The sequence below is a fragment of the Panthera pardus genome, unplaced genomic scaffold, assembly GCF_024362965.1.
Source record: "Panthera pardus isolate Hobbes unplaced genomic scaffold, ASM2436296v1 HiC_scaffold_1, whole genome shotgun sequence".
Lineage (NCBI taxonomy): Eukaryota > Metazoa > Chordata > Mammalia > Carnivora > Felidae > Panthera > Panthera pardus.
This window is the reverse complement of record NW_026526654.1, coordinates 84,938,853-84,966,680: the sequence shown is the minus strand read 5'-3', so window position 1 is coordinate 84,966,680 and position 27,828 is coordinate 84,938,853. Positions and strand designations below refer to the sequence as shown.

Sequence of the window (27,828 nt, the reverse complement as noted above, 5' to 3'; positions counted from 1 at the left end):
GCACCCGTGTGTTTATTCCAGTATCATTTACAATAGCCAAATTATGGAAGCAGCCCATAGCTATCGTCAGACCTATGGCATAAATTCAGAATTTATTATTTTTGCCATATTGTAAAGTTTTAATATTATAAATCAATGTCATTTTGAGAATATTGGAGATTTTCTTATCTTCTCACAGCTGCACATGGTATTTATTAACAAGATACAGCTTCAAATATTATTAATTTTTTATTTATTTGTACTTTAAGAGTTCAAATTAAGGGTGATACTAGATGGCACAATTAGAATGAATTAAGTTTGTAATGAATGACATATTAAGACGTTTATATTTTTAGCAGTGATCTTAGTATTCAGGAAATTACAGGAATTTGTTCCCAGTAGAATTAGAAGAATTTAGGTGATTTTTGTGATGGAAACCACTGCTTAAGCTTATTCAAACCTTTTCTTTAGTTTTTTTTTAACTCAAAATCTTCAAAAAGGCAAAAAAAAAAAAAACAACAGCCTTAGAAAATGTTAAGAAATATGTAACTACATGCTGTGGGCTCTGTACGGGGTGATGAAATGCTGAAGTTCTTTTCATCAGCTTTGAAAACTGGAATGTTCCCAGTGCCAGAGTACCAATGTCAAAGCACTGTCTGTGGCACTTAAAGCCCTAGCCAAATAAACCTGTGCTTTACTTGGCTTGACCACTTACTAGCTTGTAGGGCCCAAGGCAAGATAACTGTGTTTTTGTTTCCTCATCTGTAAAATGGTAACAGTGTCTCATAGGGTTTATCGTGAGGAGCTTAGCATACTTCTTTGGCCACAATAAACTCCAGGTAAATGTTAGCTGCTCTCAGTAATGGGTTACCACTACTGCAGCCGCAGCCTAGGATTGCCTGCTTACTTGCATTTGTCTCCCACTGGAGAACCTCAGCAAGTCTTAGCACATTTTATGTCCGGGACCTAGTGTATCTCCCACAGTGGCTGGCATGTAGGAGGTATTTGGTTAATGTTAGCCCTGCTAAATGTAGCACAGCTCCCTGGTTTTTTGGAAGTACTTCAATAGAAATATTTACTTAGATGTAATTCCCCACTGAGACTCGGTTCCATCTCTAATCCCACAGTGACCCATCCCCTGATAAATCTCCCTTAAAAAAACACCCCGCATAGAGTGTTTTACTTACTCACTAATAGTAGTTATTTACTGAGTTAGTTTACCAAGGCTGCCATAGCAAAATACTATGGACTGGGTGGCTTAAGCAACAGAAACTGACTCTCTCCGTGGTGGAACTTGTAAGTCCAAAATGGGAGAGTCTGCAGAGTTGGGTTTCCTCTGTGGCTTCTCCTGGTTTTGCAGACGACTATTCTCTTGTGACCTCTTGGAAGGTCCTGTCTGTACCAGCTGCCCTGGTGTCTCTCTGTGTGTCCTACCTAATCTCTTCTTATAAGGTCACCATTCAGATTGGATTAGGGCCACCCTAATGACCTTATTTTAACTTAATTGCCTCTGTAAAGGTCTTATGTTCTGATACAGTCACATTCTGAGGTACTGGCAGTTAAGGCTTCAACATATGAATGTGAGGGAGAACACAGTTCAGTCCATGTTACTTACTTACTATGATAATGATAGCACTGACTGTTAATATATTTTTAAATTATTACTCTCGAAGATTTGTTGTCTGACTCATCAGGTAGATGTTTTAAAAATAGAAGTGGATTTTTTTTTTAAGTTTATTTATTTATTCTGAAAGCTAGGGGAGAGGCAGAGAGAGCGAGGAGAAGAGAGAGAGAATCCCAAGCAGGCTCTGAACTCGTGCAGAGCCCATTGAGGGGCTCTAACCCACAAACTGCGAGATCATGACCCGAGCCGTAATCAAGAGTTGGGATGCTAAACCGACTGAGCCACCCAGGCGCCCCAAGAAGTAGATTCTTAAAAGAAGTAGACTGGTTTTATGATGAAAGCAGTGATCTTAGTCCACAGGTCAGAAGCCAAAGGGTGTTTTGTATGATGCCTGTACATTTGTATATATTTTTTAATTCACAAATTCATTAATCATCAAATACCTAATGAGTGCCTACCAGGTGCCCAGGCAGTGTGCTAGAACCTAGCAGTGAAATGGTGAGCAAGGCACTGTGCCTGTCACTGTGCATTTCACACCCTAGTATATATTTAGACATCTGTGCTTATGAAGTATAATGAGAAATAGCCCCCCCCCCCCCCCAGAGTGTTAGGTCTTGGAAGGTATTGGTATCAGAGTGTTGGCTTTGTGTTTTAAAAGTCAATTAATTAGTTTTAAAAGCATTTAAAGCCTGATTGTAACCACTACCCAGGACTATGACCATGAGCAAATTATTTAATACCCTCAAACCACTATTTTCTCATTTATAAAATACAAGTAATATAAATATTTCATGCAGTAATTTATGATTAAGCGAGATAAGGCATGTCCTCTGCTTATTTAGCACCATGTTTGGCCCTCTAGAGAACTTAATAAAGTATGTTGCTGGTTGTTTCCCCCACTTCCCCAGTACAGGAGCTAAGCCTCATCTTGGAAGTAAAATTGAGGGGTTATCTAAGAATAGCTTTATATGCAGGTTTCTAATGGAGTTTGTCGTAATTTCTACCCTGCCACTTTCCAGAAATGATTTGAAATAGTGCCTGAGAAGTGTGTTCCAATCGTGAGGTAATAGAGAAAACGCTTGACCCAGAACTAAGGTGAACTTAGCACTAGGGCTGGCTCTCCAGCCAGCTGGATTATCCTGGGTGACTCCGAGGTCTAGACTTCCCCTATCAGATTCTTTGCCTTGTTTACTAGTTAGGAAATGGTTAATCTTAAATACTGCCCCTTTAGGTTTCTGAGGATTTGTGTGTACTCTCTAAAGTCTCATAGCTTTGAAATTATATTCTAAAAGCAGAAATAGATAACTTTAATCTTGCTTCTGAATAAAATAATGATCACTTTCCGGAGAATAATCGTTAATGTAAGTGATTTAACATACAGTCCATTCATAGTCTTTCCTTTGCTGAATTCATTTTAGAGTCCCTAATATATTGTTAACATTGTATTTATATTAATTCTTGTTTTGGTAGCAGCGTTCTTATAAAACGTACTGAAGTCGTAAGTTCCAAGACCTTGACTTTCTCACATGGCTGTCATGTATTTGGAACACATTTGGAAGCCACTGTGTAAGTCAGTTGTAACTGATAAATACGTAGTATGAGGCTTCATGAGAAATTTTTTCTTGTCATTGTTGGAGCTGTTGTTTCTTTTTTTGCTTGACGAGGTAGGAATACTTTTTAACCTTTTAATCCTAATGGATTATTAGGGCCACATTGGTTATGAAATGGGAATAAAATAAGGAGATAAAAGATTTTAGATAAAAGAATGTCCTTCTATGAAATGAGAAAGGTTAAACCCATAAAAATGTGTTCTACTTAGATGCTTCTGTCTGCATAAGTTCTTTATTATTTTATTAAAGGCTAAAATATTTTAATCGATTTTACTATATATTTGAAATGCCTGAGAAAATAGGTACCATATCTCACAGAATTACAGATCTTAATTCTCATCTGCTATTTGATATCGATAAATGTTGTATTTTCTAATGTCGTGATTAGTTTTTTTTAAAGAATAGCAAACCACACACTTAAGTTCAATTGTTTTATGATGTCAAAACACGGACAACTAGCAAAATGGGAGAAAACATTTGTAAATCGTTTATCTGATAAGGGATTAATATCTACGCTAAAGGATCACAACAACGAGAAGAAAAAAACAATTCAAAATTGGGCAAAAAACTTTGGATAGACATTTCTTCAAAGGAGGTATACAAATGCCCAATGAGCACCTTAAAGAAGATGCCTAACCCATTGTTAGGGAAAAGGCAAATCAAAACCACAGTGAGATACTACTTCATATCTGTTACAATGTGGCTGTTATTAGAGAGGGGAGAGAAAAAGGAAAATAGGTGTTGACGAAGATGTGGAGAAATTGGAACCCTCATGCGTTGCCGATGGGAATATGAAATGGTACAGCTGCTGTGAAAACCGGTTTGGTGTTGCCTCCAAAAGTGAACCACAGAAGTCTCAGACATACGATCCGCCGGTCCCACTCCTGGGTATATTTCCGAAGAATCGAAAGCAGAGACTCAGGTAGCTGTATACCAGTGTTCACAGCAGCATTATCTACAGCAGCCCAAACGTGGAAACAACTCAAGTACATCAGCAGAGGAACGGATAAACAAAAGGTGGTACATACATACCGTGGAATGTATTCAGCCCTAAGCAAGGAAGGAAATTATGACGCTGCTAGTGCTACAGTGTGGCTTGACCTTCAAGACATTATGCTAAGTGAAATAAGCCAGACACCAAAGGACAGATACTGTAGGATTCTAATACTTTAAAAGAGGTACCTAGAGTAGGCAAATCCATAGAGACGATGTAGAGTAGAGGTTCGCAGTGGCTGAGAGAAGAGAAGGGAAATGGAGAGTTACTGTTAAATGGGTACAGGGTTTCTGTTTAGGATCATAAATAGTTCTAAAATGGGTAGTGGTGATGGTTGCAAACATTTTGAGGAGACTTAATGCTATTGAATTGTACACTTAAAATTGTTAAAATGGTAATTTTAATGTTATGTATTTTATCACAAAAAATAAAAATGAAATAAGAAAACCAACTAAACAATAACAGCAAAACAGATTTACTCAATTATATCTTTTCCAAACAGTTTTTCCTCATCTGTATGGACACTTTTAAAATAGTGTGGGTAGTTATGAGATTTTTAGGATTGATTACCATTGGGTTTTTGTTGCCTGTGAATTACAAATGGTGTGGTTTATTTAACATGATTTTCATAGCACAAATTTTTAATGGATCTTCCTTATTTTGCAGTTACTTCGAGAGCTTAAGCATCCAAATGTCATCTCTCTTCAAAAGGTGTTTCTGTCTCATGCTGATAGGAAAGTGTGGCTTCTGTTTGACTACGCTGAACATGACCTCTGGGTAAGGTGAATTGTGGTAGGCATCAAGTCATTGGTTTTAGTCAGGGATTAAAGGTGACTAAAAACAATTTTAGGAGTTTATCTTACTGTGAGATTTACATTTTTTTAAGTAAAAGTGACCTCACAGAATATGGTTGATGAATTACCAAGACTAGGGTATTTTGCTTTGTATTATTACTTTTTGATCTTGTCAATTTGATCTTTGTAACGTGCTACAGAAAACAGTAGAATCTGAACAGTATAAACAACTATTCGGTGTGGTATCTTAGCTGCAGATTTTTGATAAAATTTTTAAGGTAACTGTAATAGCCATTTTGTTCTAGGATTTAAAAGCAGCATGTTTCCTTTTACTCTGTAAAGGAATATAAGATGAGAAAGTGGTATCCGTGTGTAGGGAGACAAATACGTTAGAGCTAGTCATTCTGTTATTTGTCATACAACATCAGGCAAATCTCTTAATGGCTCTGAGTGGGGGGGGGGGGGGCTCTGAAGTTGTAGGCGCCCCCCCCCCCCCCAATCTGTAAAATGTGATACTTTTCCTGCTTTTCTACAGGATTTTTTGGAAGAGCAGTTTTGTATTTGGAAAGCTTTATAAGCTAAGTGTAGTATACAAATCTAACATACTGTTAATCATTTCCTGGATATTATTCACACTTAATACCATATTCTAATGTATTGCTTATTTCCATAAACAGAAATTCAGTATTGTACTTACTTGAATTGGGCATGGTCTCGTTTAGGAAGAATTCTTTGTGGAAGACAGCTTCCAGTCAAATCCTTGAAGATTGTCAAAGTCAAGTGATTACAGTCTCTTAGATGAGTTTTATTAGGTTAGCTAATATAATGACAAAAATGATGTTACATTGATAAAAATTATTGTAAACTGAGAATTTATTTTTTTAATTTTTTTTACTTTTATTTATTTTTTTTATTATATGAAATTTATTGTCAAATTAGTTTCCATAAACACCCAGTGCTCATCCCAAAAGATGCCCTCTTCAATGCCTGTCACCTCCCCTCCCCTCCCTCCCACCCCCCATCAACCCTCAGTTTGTTCTCAGTTTTTAAGAGTCTCTTATGCTTTGGCTCAGAATTTAAATTTATCTTGGCTAAAGAGCTGAAGTACAAAGAGCTAACTCAGTATTTTGCATTTACTCAGTAGATTGTTTTTAAAACCGGTGTTTACGAAAGTCTTGGGCAACTATCAGATTTACTCTATTAATCATAACGGTTATGTTTTTTGAAACTGTGAAGTGCAATCTTGGGGGTAAGAGTTTATGATATATAAAATGAAAATCTGTAGCAAGATAGCCAAAATAATTTTGAAATATACTCACAAAACTTATATGCTGATCAGTCTTGTGTAAAGAACATGTTAACACAGACTACAGTTGAGAAAATAAAACAAGTAAGCGAAAACCCAGTATTACATTGAGTTAATTCATTAACAAGTGCTTCACTTCTGTGAACTCTACTTTTTCTGATATTTAATAAGTAATTTAATAGGATCTTTAAATATTTCACTGTGTTTTGTATACTGGCCTATATGTATATTTCTGTACTGGCTGTGCATCCCTTGAGATAAATAAAAGAAAACAAACATACATACAGATCTTCCTTGACCCACGATGGAGTTAGATCCTGATAAATGCATCGCAGGTTGGAAGCGTATCAAGTCAGAAGTACATTTCTGAACATCATAGCGTAGCCTAGTCTACCTTAACTGTGCTGAGAACACTTAACATCCCCCTCCAGTTGTTGCAAAATCTCCTAACACAGAGCCTGTTTTGTAATGAAGTGCTCGGTACCTCACATCATCTGTTGAACACCATCCTGAACTTGAAAACCAGAACGGTTGTGTGAGTGTGGAATGGTTGTAGCGCGTCGGCCGTTGCCCCTCGCTGAGGTACAGCAGCTGCCGCCGCCTGGCATCCTGAGCGAGCACTGGCCTGCGTGCTGCTAGCCCGGGAAAAGATCACATTTCAGAATTCGAAGTGTGGTTTCTGCCGAATGCTCGTCGCTTTTGCTCCATCACCACGTCAAAAAATCATAAGTTGAACCACTGTAAGTCAGGACCATCTGTACTGGTATGCAAGGGATTATAATATTCTGGCTCAGTTTCAGGTATCTTCAAAATAATTTACAGTTTTCATTCAGCTGCACTTTGTAGATGTAAAAACAGGATTTTGAAGTGAAACTAACACAAGTAAACAGTAAATAGTTTGGAAGGAAGTTCACCTCCTGAAAATAGTAAAATAGTTTTCAACTCTTGCTAATTTCCAGAATTAACCTCATTTACATAATTTTAACCCTAACAGGTTTCAGAAGTGGAAACTTCTATGGGATTCATATACTTTCAGATTTATAAGGAGTATTTTTCACTGTGTGGATTTCTGTTTTCCATGAGTAAATGCAATTTGATTCAAATTATTTTTGTAAGTTATCTGTAAAGAATTGTTTTGAACTGAAAGTAGACATCACATTTTCTATTCTATGAAACTATTGTCCACAGTCAGTGCTGGTTGTAAATATTTTTGTTGTTGTTCACTTCTGTTCTTTTAAAATAAATCTGATCAAATCAAATTGGGATTCTGTTAATAAAAATTTATTAAATTAGTGTGGCCGATATTGAATTGGACGCTCATTCTCAAGCCTAACATGAAATCAAATTATATGATCCAAATTTATGAGAAATTGTGTAGGCTGGTTTATAAACATAATTTGTAATAAATCATGATTTGTAATAGTTGAACATAGGAGATCGTATTGTATTCAGTATAATTTCTAGCTAGTGTGTGATATTTAATTTTACGTGTCGATATAATAATTATACTTTCGCAGATTATGCTGCATGCAGTGCTCCCAGATGTGTATACATGGGCATCATTGGCCTTATTGTCCTCTTATTAATACTCATTTAAGTCAAATAAGTACTTTTAATGTTCATTTTAATAAAAATAAAATAATTCCGTTTACTAAAACCTCCTTTATCCATTTCATTTTCTTATTTTAATTGGAGTGTTGAATTAGCTGGGGTAAGGCAGCAGAGGATAACAAAAACAGTTGCAGTAAAAAGAGTCATTTAAAAAAAATCACTTAGGTGTTGGTGAAATTTCATGCTAAGCACACCGCATATTTTTTATATAGCCCTGGAATAAAAACAAAGGTAAGCGATTTCCCCAGTGTAGTTTTTTGTAGTTATAACATGTTGGTAAAAAAGTAATTTGTTGAACCCTAATGAAAATGTTAACTGAAGGGGTGCTTAACTGGCTTAGCCAGTAGAGTGTGCAACTCTTGATCTTGGAGTTGTAAGCTCGAGCCTCACGTTGGGGATAGAGATTACTTAAAAATGTTAACTGGAGGAGTGCATATGGCATCATTTATTGTACCTCCCCTACATATTCTTTTCTTCTCACTCTGTCAAGTTTTAATTTTTATAAATAATGATGTATTTTAATCTATTTTGATTAAGCTCTGAAAACCACTAGCTCTTAAGGTGAACAGACTTTATTGTCACACCATTTCTTAGGATATGTGACAGAACATTCTAGATTATTGAGTTTTAGCTCCACTTTGCTTGGCTGTTTTAAAATACTTTGGGCAGATAACAGAAGAAAATTAAAATAGTGTTATGCTGCTAATAAAGTATAGATTAATCATACTACATGCAGGCTGACACTTTTACTTTCCCACCAGGTAGTCTTTGCTATATATTTTTTTTTCTTTGGAAAGTAAAACTTCTTCACTCATGAATTACTAGTTATTCCTTATCCTTGTTCTACTTTCTGTGTCATAAGAAAATAGGAGGTGAAAATGTTGACCTGTAATATAAAATATGTCTGTCCTGTTTTAGTTGTGTTTACTGATGTCAAGAATATGGTTGATATTCACCCATAAATACTGCTCAAGAGTCTGTTCTTCTGCACATGAGGTACCAGGCATATGCCTAGTGTTACACACAGCAGAGTTGATTTCAGCTGATTTGTAGGTGTTCTTGCAGTTTAAGAGTGCTTTAATTAAAACGAAGAAACCTGTCAAGAGAGTTTGAAACATGGGATCTTGTTTCTACTGAGGTACATTTGTTTATAAAGCAATTTTCCTGTTTATAAAATCGTATTGTGTTTTACGGGATGTCCACTAATACTGTTCCTAGATAGTTTTTAATGAATAGTACAAGGCTATTTTTTTCTCATCTGAATCTTAGCTATTTCTAAATATTTCCACTGTGAACTGCTCATTTACATGTGATTTCTTTATGCTTCTGTGTATTTTATTGAAATAATTTCCCTGTGTGCTTCCTTTATAACCCATGTATTATAAATAGGTAACACATTTATGCTATGTCAGCCAACCCATAAGTATCTCTTGAAATTTGTTCTGTTTATTTTCTTTTCATTTAATTAGTACAGATAAAACAGATTCTGTTCTTGAAAATTTCTACCAGGTAAACAGGGGTCGAGTATATTCTGAAAGTATTTTTTAATTATACTTTTAAAATAAAATCACATTGCTCTCAACTTCTCTGTTGTAATCATTTGTTTTCTGAGACACGATCATTTGCTCAGGAAATGAGATTTTAGCTCCAGTTAGTAGGAAATTTTAAGTTTATGTTATCCAGCAGAATATGAAATTATATTTTCGATATCTTTGGGAATCCCTGAGTGTTTCTTTTTCTGTTAGGAAAATATTTTACATCAAGTGATCTTTCCCTCTTTTCTTTTTTAAGCTTCTGGTGATATTTTTCTTTCTTTCAGCATATAATCAAGTTTCACAGAGCTTCTAAAGCAAACAAGAAGCCAGTTCAGTTACCTCGGGGAATGGTGAAGTCACTATTGTATCAGATCCTAGATGGGATTCACTACCTGCATGCTAACTGGGTGTTGCACAGGGATTTGGTAAGTTGATACGTAGTTAGGTTTAAGCAGAAGGATGCATTTATAGTTGGTTGATTTTCTAGCTGTCTCTACATATCAGTGCTGCATAGACTTGCAAACCTTGTAGAAGGGTGAGAGTGCTGTAGTCTCCTTACAGTCTAGCCTCGTGCTGTTTATATGATGCATCCTGCTTCTCTGACGTATACTGGCTGGGGTTCCCTGAAGAGGTGAAAGAGGGCACATTTGTTTTCCTAAGCTTTTGTTTACTTTTAACTTTATAAATGAAGTCTAATTGATTATTAGATGCTAAGCAAACTCTAGTAATTGATATATTTGTGAATAACTTGGAAATGAAACTTCGGAGCCTACTGCAACTAAGTTACATATTAGAAGAGGAGATCTTAATTCAATCTGCTGGGTTGTTTTTTTTTTTTTTTTTTTTTTATGTTTATTTTTTTGAGAGATAGAGATCAATCTGCTTATTTTTAAGCCCCACTATATTAGTAGCAGTCTTTTGACCAGTAACATTTATTAATCATTATTGAGTACATTATCGAGAAGCCTTGCCATGTTAATGCACATTAAATTCTTAAGAATTCCACATGGCAGAATAATTTATGCCTTTTTATAAAATCCATCTAGCATGAAATTTTTCGTTAAATTGTGCGTTGTTCATTCATCTTCCTGGATGTAAATGATTTAAATCTCAAATTCCCCATATTGCATAATTACATTGTGCTTTGTTGTTCTTTTCTTTGTAAAGGTGGTAACTATAGTAAAGTTTGTGGCAATGCCTTCATTCCAGTTACAAACACAGTGCTGGAAGTGATGACTTGGTCTCTGATCACATGTGTCACATAGTCACTGATAGTGACTTGGTCACTAGTCACTTAGTCACTTGGTGACATAGTCGATAGTGACTTAGCTTTTAGCCCTGTAGACTTTGAGATGGAGCTGATCTGCCCCTTGCACATGGTCTTTCTGAGCTGCTCTGTATTTAATGCCTTCAGATCAGATGTTGCAGTGTCGTAATTTCTTGTGCTTTCATCTGTTTTCAACAAATCTCACAATATGCTTAAGGGTACTTATTTTATCTCCAGATCACATACCTAGAAAGCATTTAGACTAGGACCGATAACATCAGAAATTCGGTTGAAGGAACTTTTTTCCGTATGCAAATTTTATTTTTAATATTATTAGGGTATTTTATTTACAGTGGAATTACAGAAGTGAGACAAATCGTTGGTTCCTTATGAAGCTGAAAGTAAATTTCAACTTTTAGGGGAGTCAACTATTGATGCTTTTAAGCTACCGACCTTTTTTATGATCTCCGAAAGAATAAAATATGGCAAAAGGACATTTTTCCCTAATTATGCTGAGATGACACTACATTTTCTTTTTGTTGTAAGTTATTTTTCATCGTGAAAACATGTCTGTTTATTAGATGAATACAAATTGAAAACAAATCAGCATTTCAGTTGTTATGTTAAATATATAATATATTTGAACCACTTACAGTAATACCAGCTACAGTAGTGAAAATAGTTACAGTTTAATGTTTTTTTAATTTCTCTTTTGGGAAAGCTCTTTCTATTGGTGTGGCATAGACAGGTTCTCTTTGACCTAGAGATAGTGTGGGACGCTTCATTTTGGAGGTCTCCCCGTCTTTTAGTGGTGTGCCAAGAGGTGGGGGCCAGTGGGAGCAGTGCACCCTAGATGCCAGCATCAAAGGGATGCACCGTCTGAAGGTGACTTAAAAATAATAAACAGACTTTTGTAAGAGAATAAACAGGGGGACACCTGGGTGGCTCAGGCGGCTGAGCGTTGGGCTTCGAGTCAGGTCATGATCTCGTGGTTCTTGACTTCAGGCCCTTCATCAGGCTCTCTGCTGTCCACGCAGAGCCCACTCTGCATCCTCTGTCCCCCTTTCTCTCCGCCCCTCCCCTGCTCACGCTCTCTATCTCTCTCTCTCTCTCTCTCTCTCAAAAATGAACATTTGTTTAAAAAACGAGAAAAAAACATGAAAAGAGGTTACTTTTGATTGTCACCATATGCTGGCAATTGGGAACAGTGTCAGTGATAAAATATTCTTGTTCTCTGAGAAAACCATTCCCACTCCTCTTACCCCTCTCATCTGCCACTGCTGTCTGTTTAGTTGTTTATTTACCCAAAATATTTTCCGACCTGTAATGTATTGTCTGAGTACTGCTACCTCCTTTGACTCCCCCACTTAGAGTGAAAGCTCTTGAATCATTTGTGTATGACTGTTCACACCTAAGTCTCTTGTGCATTGTAGACACACAAGGGCCCACGGAACCATTGGGTCATTAAAGTGGTAACATCTGCCCCCAGTCTGGATCTTACCGGTTCAGGTGCTTACTTCTTGAATCAGTCCTCAGTTTCTGTAAGAAAGATTCATTATCATAGTTTTTGTTAAAATGTGTCCACCTTCCTACCGACTAAAAAGTAAATTTTGGAGTTTTGATGGTATGTAATGCTCAACTATAATTACATTAGATATTCATATTTGTAGCAAAAAAGTACTTACTCTGAAGGATGTTCTTCAGAAGCTGATAACTTGACTTTAACTCTCTCAAATATTGTTATTTGCAGATGAAATACTTATCCTATTAGAACAAATATAATTAATGGCTGATTATATTCCTTGCTTCTTTGCAGTCAGGTTTAGATGAAATGTGGCAATTCTGACCTAAACAGACCTATGTAAGATTTCTAATGTTTCGAATTGCTGACATGCCACGAGAAACATCAGACTAAGATGGATAATTGGCACAGACTCCCTAAAAATATCATTTTAATAATGCCCTAGAATGTTATTGAAAGTTTGCTTAATAAAAGTGTCTTCATCATTAGTAGAAATAATGATCTGAGATGGTAGAATAATGAAGTTCTTTGTTTGATATGTGCAGTTGAACTTTAACAGTTAATAATCCTATTTAATAAATAAAGATTAATTTCATCACTATTAATCATCACATAGTAGCAGATCAGTTACTGGGGTCTGTCGTCCTTGGTGAGAAATAGAGATTTAATAATTCTGAAACTCTGGTTGGACTGAAGTCGGTAATAATTGCATATGTGTGTGGATGTTTTATGAAGAATGGGCCTGCGTGGCGCCTGGGTGGCTCAGTTGGTTAAGCGTCTGACTGGGTTTTGGCTCAGGTCATGATCTCACGGTTTGTGAGTTCGAGCCCCACAGCAGGCTCTGCGCTGACAACGCGGAGCCTGCTTGGGATCCCCTCTCTCTGAGCCTCCACTGTTCACACACACACACTCTCTCTCAAAATAAATAAATAAACTTTAAAAGAAAAAGAAGAAGAATGGGCCTGAAAAGAAACACATGAAATATTTATTTTTGTGCAATAATTTGTGAGTCCAAGTCAAACTTTTTTGGTTTTAGAACATTAAAATATGTGTGTATAAGTTGGTTTGCTTTACGCCGAATCTATTTGCCTTAATTAGAGATAAATAAAAACAAAGGTATATGTGTTAGCTTTGTTCTTCCCTTTGACTACACTCTTTCCCTTCTTTTATTCTCCTCTCCTTGGGAAATGAAAATAGTCTGACCAACAGGCTATAGTCCTGGTTCTGGCCCTAACGTTTGTATTAGGATCCTCCAGAGAAACAGAATGTGTATGTGTGGAGAGGCAGAGAGATTTATTTTAAGGAGTTCCCTCGGGGAAATTGTAGAGGCTTGGTGAGTCCAAAATCTCTAGGGTAGGCCAGAAGGCTGGAGACTAAGGGGAAGAGTTGCAGAAAAGTCCAAAGGCAGTCTGCTGGCGGAATTCTCTCTTACTCAGGATAGGTTAGTCTCTGCTCTATTACGGCGTTGGCCTCTGACTGAATGGGTAGGGCCCACCCGTGACATGGAGGGTGAGCTGCTTTTCTCAAAGCCTACCAATTTAAATCTTAATCCCATCCAAAAACACCTTCACAAAAACATCCAGAGAAAGGTTTGACCAAATGTCTGGGCACCATGGCCCAGCCAATTTGACACATAAAATAACCATCCTGTACAAATGAGTAAACAGAGGCACAGAGTTGAAGGAATATGGGACCAGTTAATTCCAATTTTTACTCCCCAATTATCTGCTTACATAAAAAAGGAGTACTGGGTTAAAGAATATTAAGATTTTTTTGCCCGATGCTATAAGGAGGAACTAAGTGTGAAATCTTAACGAAAGCTTTGAATAAAGATAAACTTAAGTGAGTCAGAATAAGGAAAAGTTTGAAGTCTGTTAGCCTGTTGGATTGAGTTTGGTGGTTTTTCGGAGCATGAATAAAAAGACATTAAACACCGAATCCTATCTGATACTTTCTGTGTAGAAGCAAAAGTGTGATTTGGCAGCGGTGTCTGAAGTCTTTCCTCTTAAGAGGTTGTCCTTCTTGACTGAATTAAAGCACATTGGCAAGGCCATGAGAAGTTGTCCCTACTAGTGCCTCTGCTGTGACCATTTCAGGTCACCCAGCCACCCAGCCAACTCCCTCTCTTGTCTGTCCTCTTTCGTAGAAAAGATTAGTTTTTATATAACTTTCTAAATTTAAGATTGGTTTTCTTGCGCAGTTGTGAAATAAATGTCTAGGTCAGGTTTCTTTTTTAACTAGGAGACATTCTGTGATTGGGTTAAAATTTGAAAATCTCTGTTAAGTGTATGCACGCTAGTATTTGTGAATTGAAGTGAAAGCTGGCTTTAATCTTCTTTCCTTCCATCTCACTTCATATACCTGTTTCCAGCCAACCCAGAGATTTCCCTGTGTACTTGAACCCCCTCTTCCCGTCATCTCTAGTCATCTGTCTCGTTTAAAATTCTATTCCTCCTTTAAAGCGCTGCTCCTGCTACCTCACCAATAAAGCCCTCCCTGATCACCCTAGCTAGGAGTGAGAATGTTTACATCTAAAGTCCCATAGCAGTTATTTTGAATTACCCAAGGGGCACTTGAACTAGTTTTGGTAGTATGTTCTCTATTTGATTATAAGTTCCTGAGGGCAAAGACTGGGTTCCTCTGTGTTTGTATCCCTCCCAGTGCCTAGCAAAATACAGTCGGTATATACAGTATTGCTTATGTTTGTTGAATGAATGAACTAGCTCATTTGTAGCAGAAACAAGGTGGCTTCCAAGATGGTTCTCCATAGGTTATTTCTGCTACCACCTAATGTTTCTCCCTGTCTACAGATGTGCCCACGCTCCTTTTTACAGCCTACTGTCTTATCACTGCTATGGTTTACTGAAGTGAAAGAGGGCAAAAAAAACCCCTTTGTTCATAATTTTTAATTCTTTTCAGCAGCCTTCCTCTTTCTACCTAGAAGAATTCAGCTCTTATCAGTCAGTCCAAAGACCATTCAGCTAATGATATCCATCTGTTGATTTCTTTTATCACACTCTTTTTCTACCCAGGATTTTTGTTTCACCCAGTGAAACCTATTTCCTGACGATTTACCTATTTATTCGTGTTCTCTTTATGTCATTTATTTTTTCCAGTGTTTTTCTTAAGGTTAGGACATCTCCATCGTAGTTCATTTACATCCCTTACTTTTTTTCAAAAACATCTTCAAGTCCCAAGTGTGTGAATTATTCTATAATTGTAGATAAGGCAGCAGTACCTACCTTGTGAGCACACAGCAGTTCTGAACTTACAACTCTCATTTCACTTTTATACTACATTTAAGTGACCAGTTCATTACTGGTCACAATGTAAATACTTTAATTTCTAGCTAATAGTTATTCACTTTTAATTTTGTAGTACACTTAGTGTTGGCTGAATTTTATGCTTTTGTTGAAAATAGTCATCCACCCATATCAGCCAGACCATAGAAATGGTTTACACTTAATTCAACTCTAAATGTTAAGGACTTGGGCTTTCAACATATTTCCTAGGAAACTTAGGAAAGTAGAGTGCTAGTTAATAAAACTGGCCAGTTGACCATTAATTTTTGTTGAGTATAAATCAAGTTCTCATGGTCATTAATGTGTTCCACTTTTTAAAAAGCTGATATTCAAAATCTCATTTTAATTATTACCCTAATGGTTTTAGCATAATGGTAATTAACTTGGAACTACCAGGCACATAGGGGTATTTTCACCTTGTTGCCCTAAGTGGAGTAGAATATTCAGTGAGAGATACTGTAACTTTTTATCATAGTTTTTTTTTTTTTTCTTTTTTCATTCAAGCTGAATTACAAGGCTGTATATGAAATTTGGAGTGCTTTGTTGGAGTATTGCAACAAGCTGCTGTAATCACTCTTGCCCGAAAGCATTTCAAAATAGTTTTTTAGGCCACAGTGAATTTCTTAGAAAATAAGTCTCTACAGAGATTTCTTTTAGGAGTATCCCGAAGGGGATGTGCTACTGTGAGAGAAGTACACGATGTGAGATAGCCCAGTGGGCCACAGTATATACATATGTAAAAGAGGTTCAAGCCATTTCAAAGCTTTCATCTGAAGTAAAAGAAAAAAAATCTGATAGTGCTGTTGCCCTGCAGTTAATTTTAATTATACTGGGTGGCTTGGAATCACTTGGTGGGGCTTCAGCTGTCCTTGGTGAAGGATGAGTTGGTTTCCTAGCAACCATTAAATAAGATCAAAATCTTTTGAGTGAGCCACTGACTCAAACTCGATTTCATAGGTCCTGCTTTATCTTGGCATCTTACGTATTGATGGTAGCATGATGGATTATTGGGGTATTCTGGATCTGATTCTCTTTGAGTGAAAGATTGCCTGGTTTATTAATTTTGCTTACTGAACACTATATATTTGCTCATGGTGATATGGTTTGTTTTGAAGTGCATTTTTTATTGTCTGCTGAATTCTGTCACTAATAAGTGGAAAAACTGAGAAGCAAAGAAGCTAAATGCCGTGATTCTGGCTACTTGGAGAACCGTAACAAAGCTGGATCACTAAATTCAGGGATTTTTCTTCTAGGTTGGTGATTTTTAAATTGCAGGTTGTAAGCCATAAATGAGTCAGGAAAGCACACAACTAGCCTTTTTATTTTTATTTTTTTAATGGAATAGAATAGAAAAAGTATCAGTATATCATACGTATTAAGGGCAGTTATTGTTTCATGAAATTTTTGTTTTACTTTTATATGTTTATATGTGAGTATGTTCATTTAATATTAAATTGTTTTCTTGCTGTGGGTATTTGATACGGTTAGGAAAAGAGAAAAAAACTTAGTCAAATCTTTAGAAAATACTCCCAAATTATAGGTCCTTTGATGTTTTGTGCACACTCCTTGACAGTGATGATAAAATTATTTTGAATAGCAGCCGCCCATTAGGGAAAAAAAAATTCAAACTAGGGTTTATATATGGGCACGAGAATTTCAGGCAGGTTTCCCTTTCTTCCTTTAATATCTTTTAAATTGTCTGAATTGCTTGCAGTTAACATATATTGTTATAATCAGAAAAAAAAAGTGTTTCATTTGGACTAGAAACTGAGGAAAATGTCTGTTTAGTCTGTTATTGAAGTTCACACGTAACATTCAGTGTAGTTTAGGGTATTTTTATGTTGGTAAAGGATGATGCTATTAAAGAAAAAAAGTAAAAACGTGCACTTTCTGCCCAAAAAGAAGGGCCAATAAATTCTTCGGGGGGGAGGGGGGGAGGAAATGACAAGCAGAAAGGATCCTGAGATTACTCATATGCTGGAACAGGAGAGCAACAAAATAATTGAACAGTTGGAAGAAAGGAGCCTACATTTGCAGCCTCTGCTCTGTTTTTTGCCCCTTCTCTGTGCTTTAGCTTCCATAAAATGAGTGTGGGGACCATGTAAGCATGTTTCTTTAAAACAGATTTTGGGAAGAAAAATGCTCTGGGAAATGTCAGGTTTAATCATGCTTGTTACTTGAGATTTCTTTCATTTATTGGGAGCTCCAGTGATTTACTCTAATTTTCTTATTTGTTTGATTGTATAGCATTAAGATTGTATCCATAAAATTTAGGTTTGAGGATAAAGCGTGGGTTTTATTGATAACAGCTGATTGAGGCAAACTTAAATGAGATTTCCATTGATTTCAATTATTATTGTGAATGTCGTGCTTATTCTAAAGCGTGTTTACTTAAATGACCAATTGGAAATTTTCCTTGAAAAGATTTGATTGTTTGTAAACAATGTTTGATTTCTTGACAAATGCCACATTTGCTTAATTTTGATATTAATGTTGAGCATACACAGTGGACTGCATTCTATCATATGTAAATAATGAAAAAGTAGCCCGCTTGATTTTACTAAATGGCAGCTGCAAATGTCATACATTTTATAAAGACACGTTACAAGTTGGCAATAAAAATGCTGCTATTTGGTTTACATGTTGCTTGTTAGGCTACTTTTACATTCTGAATGAGTCTTTTCAGATACTTTATCAACACACTGCTAGAATTTTTTTAGTCAAATTTCTCACCAATCAAGAAGGGTTATTCTAAATAATCTCGTCAAGGTTTTTGTTGTTTTTTTTTTTTTTTAAGAGTTTAAGACGATATTTTTGAGTGATCCTGAAAATTCAATAGAAGTAAAGGATTATCAGAGTTTTGAGTCTGATATATCTTTTCTCTGTTTTTCTCTTCTTTTGACATAATTGACGGGATAACATCATTATGTCATTTACACAACTGCTTGCATATTTTTAAAAAATGTTTTGTTTACTTCGAAGGAGAGAAAGAGAGTGTGCTTAAGCGGGGGCGGGGCAGAGGGAGGGAGAAGGAGAGAGAATCCCAAGTAGGCTCCATGGTGTCAGCACAGAGCCTGACACAGGGCTCAATCTTATGGCAAGATCATGACCTGAGCCAAAATCAAGAGTCAGATGCTTAATGGACTGAGCCAACAGGTGCCCCAACTGCTTCCATTTTTTATAAACAAAATTTACTATCATCCAGAGCAGTGTGTTTCCAAAAACAGGGCAGATTTGGGAAGGTTTCGTTTAAAGGACTTTTGAATCATATTAAAGACAAGAATTTACCGGGTCCCTGATACAAGTTATTACTACTGGATATAGTGTTAATATATCCTTTTTCTCTTTTGGCCTTTAGACTTTTACATTAGGAAAAGAGACATACTGTCTATAGTCAAAATACCAAGAAATGCTTTTTCTAAAAATAAGTTTCAGAATTTTTTGTATTATATTCTGAAAAACATATAAAAAATTAATATTCCAGTCTAGCTTTCTAATAGTAGAGTCAGGCCTTTTAGAATATTAGAGTATTATATTGTCTTCTAGACTAATGAAGATTTGTCAAAGTAATTTAATCTTTAAAGATAGAGTATATTAGATAAGGTTTTGTCTTATCTGAGCTAAAATTGTTATCTAAACCTGTTTAGATCACAGGCTCCCTTGGCCATATATATCTTTCCGTCTTTTTCAGTTTGATAACTGTAGGTCTTTACTGGATACAAGCAAATGAGAAATGGTTATATAAGAGGGTAAAAGTAAGTCTTCCTACAGAAATAAGCACATGCAGCTAGCCATATTTCAAAGTCAGTTCAACATAAAAGTTCAGGACTTTGAGTAAATTTTTATAAATGTTCTAATCAACACATAGGATTTTTTTTTTTAGATTGAGTAAAACTAAAAGTTTCCTCAGGTACAATTAGATATTAAATTAGTAATAGTTATTGAATTAACTGTTGAAGAAATATTTCTTTATTAAAGTTTCCTGCCCCTAGTACAGTTAGGATTTTACTTGTTTTTCAGAGTGTCCCTTTGTTGTAATAACCTATGTCCATTTTTATTATTTATGTATAATTTGCCTTCAGATATATATCATGCCATAGATATAATACTTTTAAGTAGGTATATAATCTAAGGATCCCTAACTCCCTTTGCCACAATAGGTGTGTGAGTTTCAAAGATTAGTTTCAATTCTCTGAATTCATGGCCTTTTCAGACTACAGATAGGCTTGTAATTTAGGTCAGTACAATTCAAGATGCCTATTTAACGAAAATGTAAATGATGGGAGATAGACTGCTAATTTTTTTCATCATTAGTTTAAAAATCTGTGTATGTAAACACCATATACCATTTGAAATGAAGAGCATTTTTTTGTGTTCCCTAATGTCATAAACTAATAGACTATAAAGTTGGAAGGCATCTTAGAAGTGACCATTCCCATTCCTTACCCGGTGTAGTGATTCTTGGGAATGCATGCGGCAGTAACCATGCTGTCACCGTTGAGCATTTCCAGCAGCGACTAGTGTTCTTAGTGCGGTACACTTGTTACATAGCTGTATGCCTTATAAGGCAGAGTCAAAAAACCAGAATGTATGACCCTGACCTCTCTCTTCTTCTGATTGATCTTCTCTTTTAGTTTTATTTTTGTTTCCTTTTGATTAACACCGGCTGGCAAAATCAGGTAGTCTGGGCCTTCATGGTAAGGAGGAAGAGGAGAATCTAAAAATAAAAAAGTAGGTAAAAGGTAGGAAGAAGTAAAGAATAACAACAGAAAAAATTAAGAAGAAAAATAAAGGGCTGCATTCACCCTCGTGGGACTGAGCCCTGCGTCGGGCTCCATGCTGAGTGTGGAGCCCTATTTAAGATTCTTTCTCTTCCCCTGCCCCTCTCCCCAACTCGTGCAGGTGCACACGCTCTCTCTCTCAAATCAATCAATCAATCAATCAATAAATCATTCCTTTTGATCTAGCAATCCTACTTTTAACAAACTCTCTTACGGATATTACTAAAAAATGGTGAAAAGGCCATCACAGCATTATTGATAATGACAAATTGAAAAAACGTACCTGTGTAACAACTGGAAAATGTGCAAATTGTAACATGCAGAAAAATTGACCTGTTGTGTAGCCATTTAAAATTATGTTCATGGGTGGGGGAGCCTGGGGGTCTCAGTCGATCGTCTGACTTCGGCTCAGGTCATGATCTCATGGCTCGTGAGTTTGAGACCCTTGTGCTAACAGCTCGGAGCCTGGAGCCTACTTTGGATTCTCTGTGTCCCTCTCTCTCTCTCTGCCCCTCCCTCGCTCCTGCTCCTGCTGTCTGTCTCCCTCTCTCCCTCAAAAGTAAATAAACATTAAAGAAAAATCTTTATGTTTATGGGGGAAGGGAAACAAAAATAAGATAGAAAGGGAGGCAAACCATAAGAGGCTCTTAAATACAGAGAACGAACCGAGGGCTCTGCTAAGGGGAGGGGCTAAATGGGTGATGGGCATTAGGGAGGGTACTTGGGATGAGCACTCAGTGTTGTATGTAAGTGATGGTGATGGATCACTGAATTCTGCTCCTGAAATCATTACTACACTGTTTTAACTAACTTGGATTGAAGTGTAAAAAAGTAATAAAATTATGGTAAGTGTAAGTAATGTTGTTATAACGTTAAGAGAGAAAGCAGATCTCAACATAGTGGAAGTAAAATACTGAGTGAAAAATACGTCAACAAAAGAAAATATACTAAAATATTAATGGTTAAATCTGGATGGTAGGGGCTCCTGGGTGGCTCAGTCGGTTAAGCGGCCGACTTCAGCTCAGGTCATGATCTCATAGTTTGTGAGTTCCAGCCCCGCATTGACCTCTGTGCTGACAGCTTGGAGCCTGGAGCCTGCTTCGGATTCTGTCTCTCTCTGTCTGCCCCTCCCCAACTCTCTTGCTCACTCTCTCTCTCTCAAAAATAAATATTAAAAAAAATATTTTAAAAAAATGAGATATTTATTCTAGTTTTAGCTGGAGATAAATTCCTAACCAAGTAAATTCCTGACTATCACTAAAGATATGATAGATATGCTGAAATGTAAAAACAAGAGTAAAAATACTCTTAATAGAAAACAATAGTATAAATGCTCTTATAAAATATAAAACGTAAAGTTTGTAGCAAGAAGAAAGTAATATATTAGAAAAATGGCAAAAATAATTGAATCTACCTTTACTAACTAGAATATAGAGAATTGATGTGAATATTTAAGTTTAGTAACCTAAGCCTCCTCAGGTAAATCTAGAGAGAGTAAATCATAACATGCGTATCAATGAAAGATCCTCAAATTAAAATATTTAAGTTATGTATCAAGCTAATAAAAATTATAAAATCTTACTTGGATACACATTGCTTTTGGTTTTGAGGATTGCTTTTATCATACTTAATGGTATTGTTTTGTATAAAACAATGTTGAATTTATAAAATTGATACTTGAACCTTTCAAGGGCAAAATCTGTTAATGTGTATCCAAAAAAACCTTAAGAATGTTTATAACATTTATGCAAATAATTTGACTTTCTAGGAATTTATCATAGGTACATACAGAAATGTTTGTTATGGCATTATTTTTCTTTTATTAAGAAACTAGGAACAACCTCAACATTTTAATAAGAGATAATTGGTATAAGTTACAGGGAATCCATATGATTCATGAATATTATATCAGGAAAGTAATTTTCAGACTAAAAAATCTTCATGATATACTAGTGAGGAAGGAGGGTACAAACAATGTATTTAGTATAATGCCATTTTTAATTTTTATATGGAGGAAAAAATAAAAAGGCATACTGATAATGTTTATAGTGGCCCTCTGTTAGTTTAGAGATTATATACAGTTGCTTTGTTTTCAGTCGTCTATTATCAAGGACATTGTACTTTCTTTATTTCCCCAAGTTATATCCATTGAGCATGTATCCACCTTTGAAACTTAAAAAACAAAACAAACTTTTGTGGGGCACCTGGGTAGCTCAGTTGGTTAAGCATCCAACTCTTGGTTTCAGCTCATGGTTCATGAGATCGAGCTTAGTGTCGGGCTCTGGGCTGACAGCAGAGCCTGCTTGGGATGCTGTCTCCCCCTCTCTGTCTATCTGTCTGTCTGTCTCAAAATAAGTAAACATTAAAGAAAAACTTCTGGTTTTAGAACAATAAAGCTCTTGATATTACTTGGTCTGATAATTCTACATTTGAGATTTCATCCCAATTACCTGGTGTATGTTTCAGGGTGTTTGGGGTTTGAGGGGAGGCAAGTATAATTTATACAAACATTGTCAATGGGAGCATCATCAGGGTTGATTCCAGAAGTGGGGGTTTGGGGCAAATACAACCAGCTGTCTATTAATAGAAAAATACAATGTAGTTAGTAAGTGTAATGTACAAACATCCAGATTTGTCCAGAAAATAATACTTGGGAAGACAACACAAAACAGTATTACTCACTGATTACTGTTACACTATCAAATATATAAATTAATATTGTTTAGAATAGTATTTGGAATTACAGTGATTTTCAGATTTAAATATAAACTATGTATACTTTTTTTTGGTAAATTTAGTTAAATTCTTTTTTTTAATTTTATTTTTTATCTTTTAAAATTTGCATCCAAATTAACATATAGTGCAACAATGATTTCAGGAGTAGATTCCTTAATGCCCCTTACCCATTTAGCCCATCCCCCCTCCCACAGCCCCTCCCTCCAGTAACCCTCAGTTTGTTCTCCATATTTATGAGTCTCTTCTGTTTTGTCCCCCTCCCTGTTTTTATATTATTTTTGTTTCCCTTCCCTTATGTTCATCTGTTTTGTCTCTTAAAGTTCTCATATGAGTGAAGTCATATGATTTTCGTCTTTCTCTGACTAATTTCACTTAGCATAATACCCTCCAGTTCCATCCATGTAGTTGCAAATGGCAAGATGTCATTCTTTTTGATTGCCAAGTAATACTCCAGTGTGTGTGTGTGTGTGTGTGTGTGTGTGTGTGTGTGTGTGTGGAGATATATATATATATATATATATATATATATGTGTGTGTGTGTGTGTGTGTATATATCTCCATACACACACACACACACACACACACACACACACACCCCACATCTTCTTTATTCATTCATCCATCGATGGACATTCGGGCTCTTTCCATACTTTGGCTATTGTTGATAGTGCTGCTATAAACATGGGGGTGCCTGTGTCCCTTCGAAACAGCACACCTGTATCCCGTGGATAAATGCCTAGTAGTGCAATTGCTGGGCCATAGGGTAGTTCTATTTTTAGTTTTTTGAGGAACCTCCATACTGTTTTCCAGAGTGGCTGCACCAGCTTGCATTCCCAAAATTTAGTTAAATTCTTAATAATGAAACTGGAACTATTTTGAAAACTAAAAGATTTTTGATATCCTGTCTCTACCCCTTAATACCTCTCCCTTAAGATGTATTTGATCTCCTTAATGTTACTCAGTTTTCTAGTCTTCGAGTAATAGGTACTTTTTTTCTTATTGGGCACTTTATTAGATTCTTTGCTTAAACTATGGTTACAACATACCTTAAAACTTTACAAAAATACAATTCAATAAATCCAACTTGGAAAATACATTTCCATCTATAAGAAAATATACACATATATGTATTAATATATGCACCCACACATTCTTTATTAGGAACAAATGAGCTCTAGCTTTGCTTTAAAATTAAAGTTTATTTCTGTTGCCATGTTTCTGTTCTGTGCCCCCATGTTTCATTGTTAGTGAAATGAATATTGTTTCTGGTAGTCTGTGACAGTAAGAAAATGACTGTTGTGTCATTGAAAATAGGACATTATATTCCAGATTGATCTTGTTGCACTTAAACTAGTATTTTATGCCTCAATTGCCTAAAAGGGACAGGTTAAGAATTTTGTAAGTTAAAAATTCAAAATTTATCGTTTTAAAAGATAGCAATTTTAAACTAATAATGTGAATCATGTTTATTGTTAGAAATACTTATGATGATCATATTCACAACGTGGTGAAAGACCATTTTATTTACTTTTGTATCACCTAGATGAAAACAAAAAGTAGAGTAGTAGTCTGGACTGGAGGGATGTAGGAGAGGCTTATTGAGAAGAATTGTCATCTATTATTAGCATGATTACTGCCATGTAGTTAATGCTTGTTTCAAAGTATCTTGATTAGCATCGACTCTGACAAAGAACCTAATTCCTATTCTCCCTAAAAGAGGACTTGTTAGGTAAGTAAAAGATTCGTCAGTGCACCCATGTGTTTCGATGCCCTAGTGCATGCTGTCTCCATCCCCCGAGAGGGTGCAGACCCAGCCTTGCACTGGTTTCCTAGAGGACATTAGTAAATTCTGGAGGCACCGTCTCCCGTTGCTTATCTTCCAGACCAGCTCCTGAGCTTTCACACGTCAGCTGTCATCACCTGTGCAAAGCCTTTCCTTGCCTGAATTTACCCTACCCATTAGTCTAAACTGTCTGCCCCTGGCTTGCTGCTCTGTTGATCTCTAGGCCTCACTGCCTCTTAGTTCCTCAAATACAGGGATAAATGTAGAGTACTTGAACTGTTGACTGTAGAGGATGAAGTTACTGGTTATAAAGTAACATCTGTTTTCTCATCAGGAAACAGAATTTGTTAAATTCTGTACATTTTTTTTTTTCGAATTTATACAAAAAGCAAGAATTAACTTTACTGGAGTAGTTGATAATTTCTTCTTTAGCTTAAAGATGTTCAGAAGCAATACTGGGGTAAATTTTAATATTAGAGGTAAAAAATTAAAATTCATAGCTTGGAAGAAAAAGTGAAACTATGATAAATGGTCTTCCAGACTTTATTCACTGGATTTCCATATTTCTCTCTAACTCCACTCCTTACAAGGTTTCTTATAAAACAGTTTTTTTAATTACCGAATATATGTCTATTTAAGACTTTGCTGCTCATGTTTGAATCTCATATATGTATATCAGAGTTAAGGTTTTTAGTATGTATTGTACATATTGATTAACAAGCAAGCTGAAAGTTATTATCTAGAATGTGTGCCCCCAGAAAGTGTACAATGTTTTGTGGAAGTTAAATTCTGAATAAATCTTAGAGAACAGCACTGGCAGTGGTTTCTTATGGGTAGCTGTATTTTGTTTTTTTGTGTTTTTTTTTTAATAGATCCATCAAGAATCAAACTTTCCTGTTGACTGCAAGTCTCCATTTTGCCTTGACACATTAGTGCGCATATGAAGACCCCATTTTCACCCCTAAAATAAGGTCTTGGCAGTTATCGGGACAGATAGGCTATCATTCTCCACTTCTGCACCTCTGTCAGATGTATCTGATATTGGCACTTTCCGGATCAGCCCAATTCTTGTCTTTCTCAAGATAGAGCTCCCTGCAGTCTTTAACCTTTTTTTTTTTTTTTAATCAGGATTGACCCCCGAAATGAAACCAATTTGCCATCTCTGCTGTGTGCCAAAGTCATCAGTGAACTATTTCACAGCATGACAAATTCTGGAGAAGAGAATGCCTCTACATGAATGGTTTTCTCTGTAATACAAACATCTTGCTTTAGGAAATAATTGAGTTTTGGGGGAAGCATACCAACAGAAAGCAAGAAAAGCCATAAGCCTGTCCTATAAAACAAGGACATGTTCTTTTAATTACAAACAGGTTTTTGTTTTGTTTTGTTTTTTTCTGGGAGAAACAAAACAGCAATAGAAGGATATAATAGTTTCAAACAAGAAGTATACTTCAGGTATCTCATTGATTTATTTAGTCGTTCAATAGGCAATAAAAGGTGCTCTGTAATGTCTGTGCATAGCATAGCTATGTTTGAAGATGTTGCTATGATGTAATAATACTTCTAACACGTTGGACCTCTGATCTCCATAGCAAAAATATAGTTTAATAGAGTACGTGCCTCATTAAAATGTAAAATTCTATACATGCTTTCAAAGTGATTATGTTGAATAGCATATAAAAGATAATGGACTGTTTATCACAGTTCTGGTTATTACTAATTTGATTCATGTATTGTCACTAACTACTTGGAAGTTTTGGCTCTAGAGCTAAAAATCCCTACCAGATTCTCCTAGTAGACAAGAAAGAAAAAAGAAATTAGCTTTTTTGGGGAATATTATGTGAGCGTACTACAAACAAAAATTATCAAGTCTTTGAAGCCTTCCTTAATACTGATTAAGCAACAAAACAGAAATAATAACAAAAGTACTTTTGATCTTTAGGGCCTTTCTGCCTGTTTTCTCTTGAGACTTCCATTAGATTATATTGATAAAAGAAATTTAGTGTTAGATTTACCTACTGAATCAAAACATCATACCCTGGGGCATATAGAAGGCTACCGTGGAAAATAACATGAGGAGGGACCCGTTGTGTATAGTGTTACTGAAACAACACAACACCATTCTCTTTTGCTTGTGACTATATAGCATGGCCCAACCTGAATTTTAAATTCACTTACAGAGGTAATGTTGGTAATGGCTTTTATCCCCAAGACCTGCTTCAGATCATAAATAGGCAGTGAGTTGCCTAGAAAAGCAATTTGTAACTATTAACTAGAGCTGTGGCCCCAAGCCCCAGTATTAGACCAGACCTTGACAGAGAAGCTGTGTATTCCCCACCCCATGCTGAAACCCAGGTTTGGAACTCAACCAGTCTGATGAGTCGAGAACAGAATGAGGAGCAAGAGAGGGTGTTTGTCCCCCTTTACCTTGTAGCATGCTGACTGATGCCACTCACCCTAGGGCTTCTCAGGTATGGGCCCAGCTGCTGAATGAGTAAGAAAAAAAAAAAAAAAGATTTTCCACTACATCTAAAACAAAAGGAGGAGAGAGATGTCCATGTGCTCTGCTCTTGCCAGATATGGAGATTGCATTTTAGGATTGAGCACTGAAGTGTGGTAAAAGTTCATCACAGCAAACCAGTTAAGCAACCTGCATCTCTGGAGAAGGGGGTGGGACTTAGGGTATGGCTGAGGAGCAGGAGCCATGGGTGAAGGAAGGGTCTTTAACGTTTAGTTTAGACGTGACTTTATGGTCTGAATTGTTTACAATCAGAATGTATTCGTGTACTATTTATGTCATTAAGGGGGGGTGTGAGGAGAGAATCAGATTTTGCCAAATAACAAAGGAAAGGTCTTTGGGGACAGAAGTAATGGGATAGCAATGACTTAGTTTTGAAAGGTCTAGTCACAGGACACCGAAAACAGTGTGGGTGGTGGCAGGTGGGAAGGGGAAAGATTGGTGGGAATGAGCTTGCAGGTGCCTT

At 36.2% G+C, this 27,828-nt stretch overlaps 1 protein-coding gene across 4 annotated transcripts in view; it reads left to right on the top strand.

Moving 5' to 3' along the window:
* The window catches only part of CDK8 (cyclin dependent kinase 8), a 110,210-nt gene that overhangs the window by 59,483 nt on the left and 22,899 nt on the right, over positions 1-27,828 (top strand). For 3 of the 4 annotated variants that reach the window (XM_019447922.2, XM_019447921.2, XM_019447920.2), the window contains exons 3-4: positions 4,874-4,984; positions 9,738-9,878. In XM_019447922.2, the coding sequence (XP_019303467.1) occupies positions 4,874-4,984; positions 9,738-9,878 (252 nt within the window). Of the gene's footprint in view, positions 1-4,873; positions 4,985-9,737; positions 9,879-27,828 lie in introns of those variants that run through there. The other variant, XM_019447923.2, reaches the window with a different exon arrangement.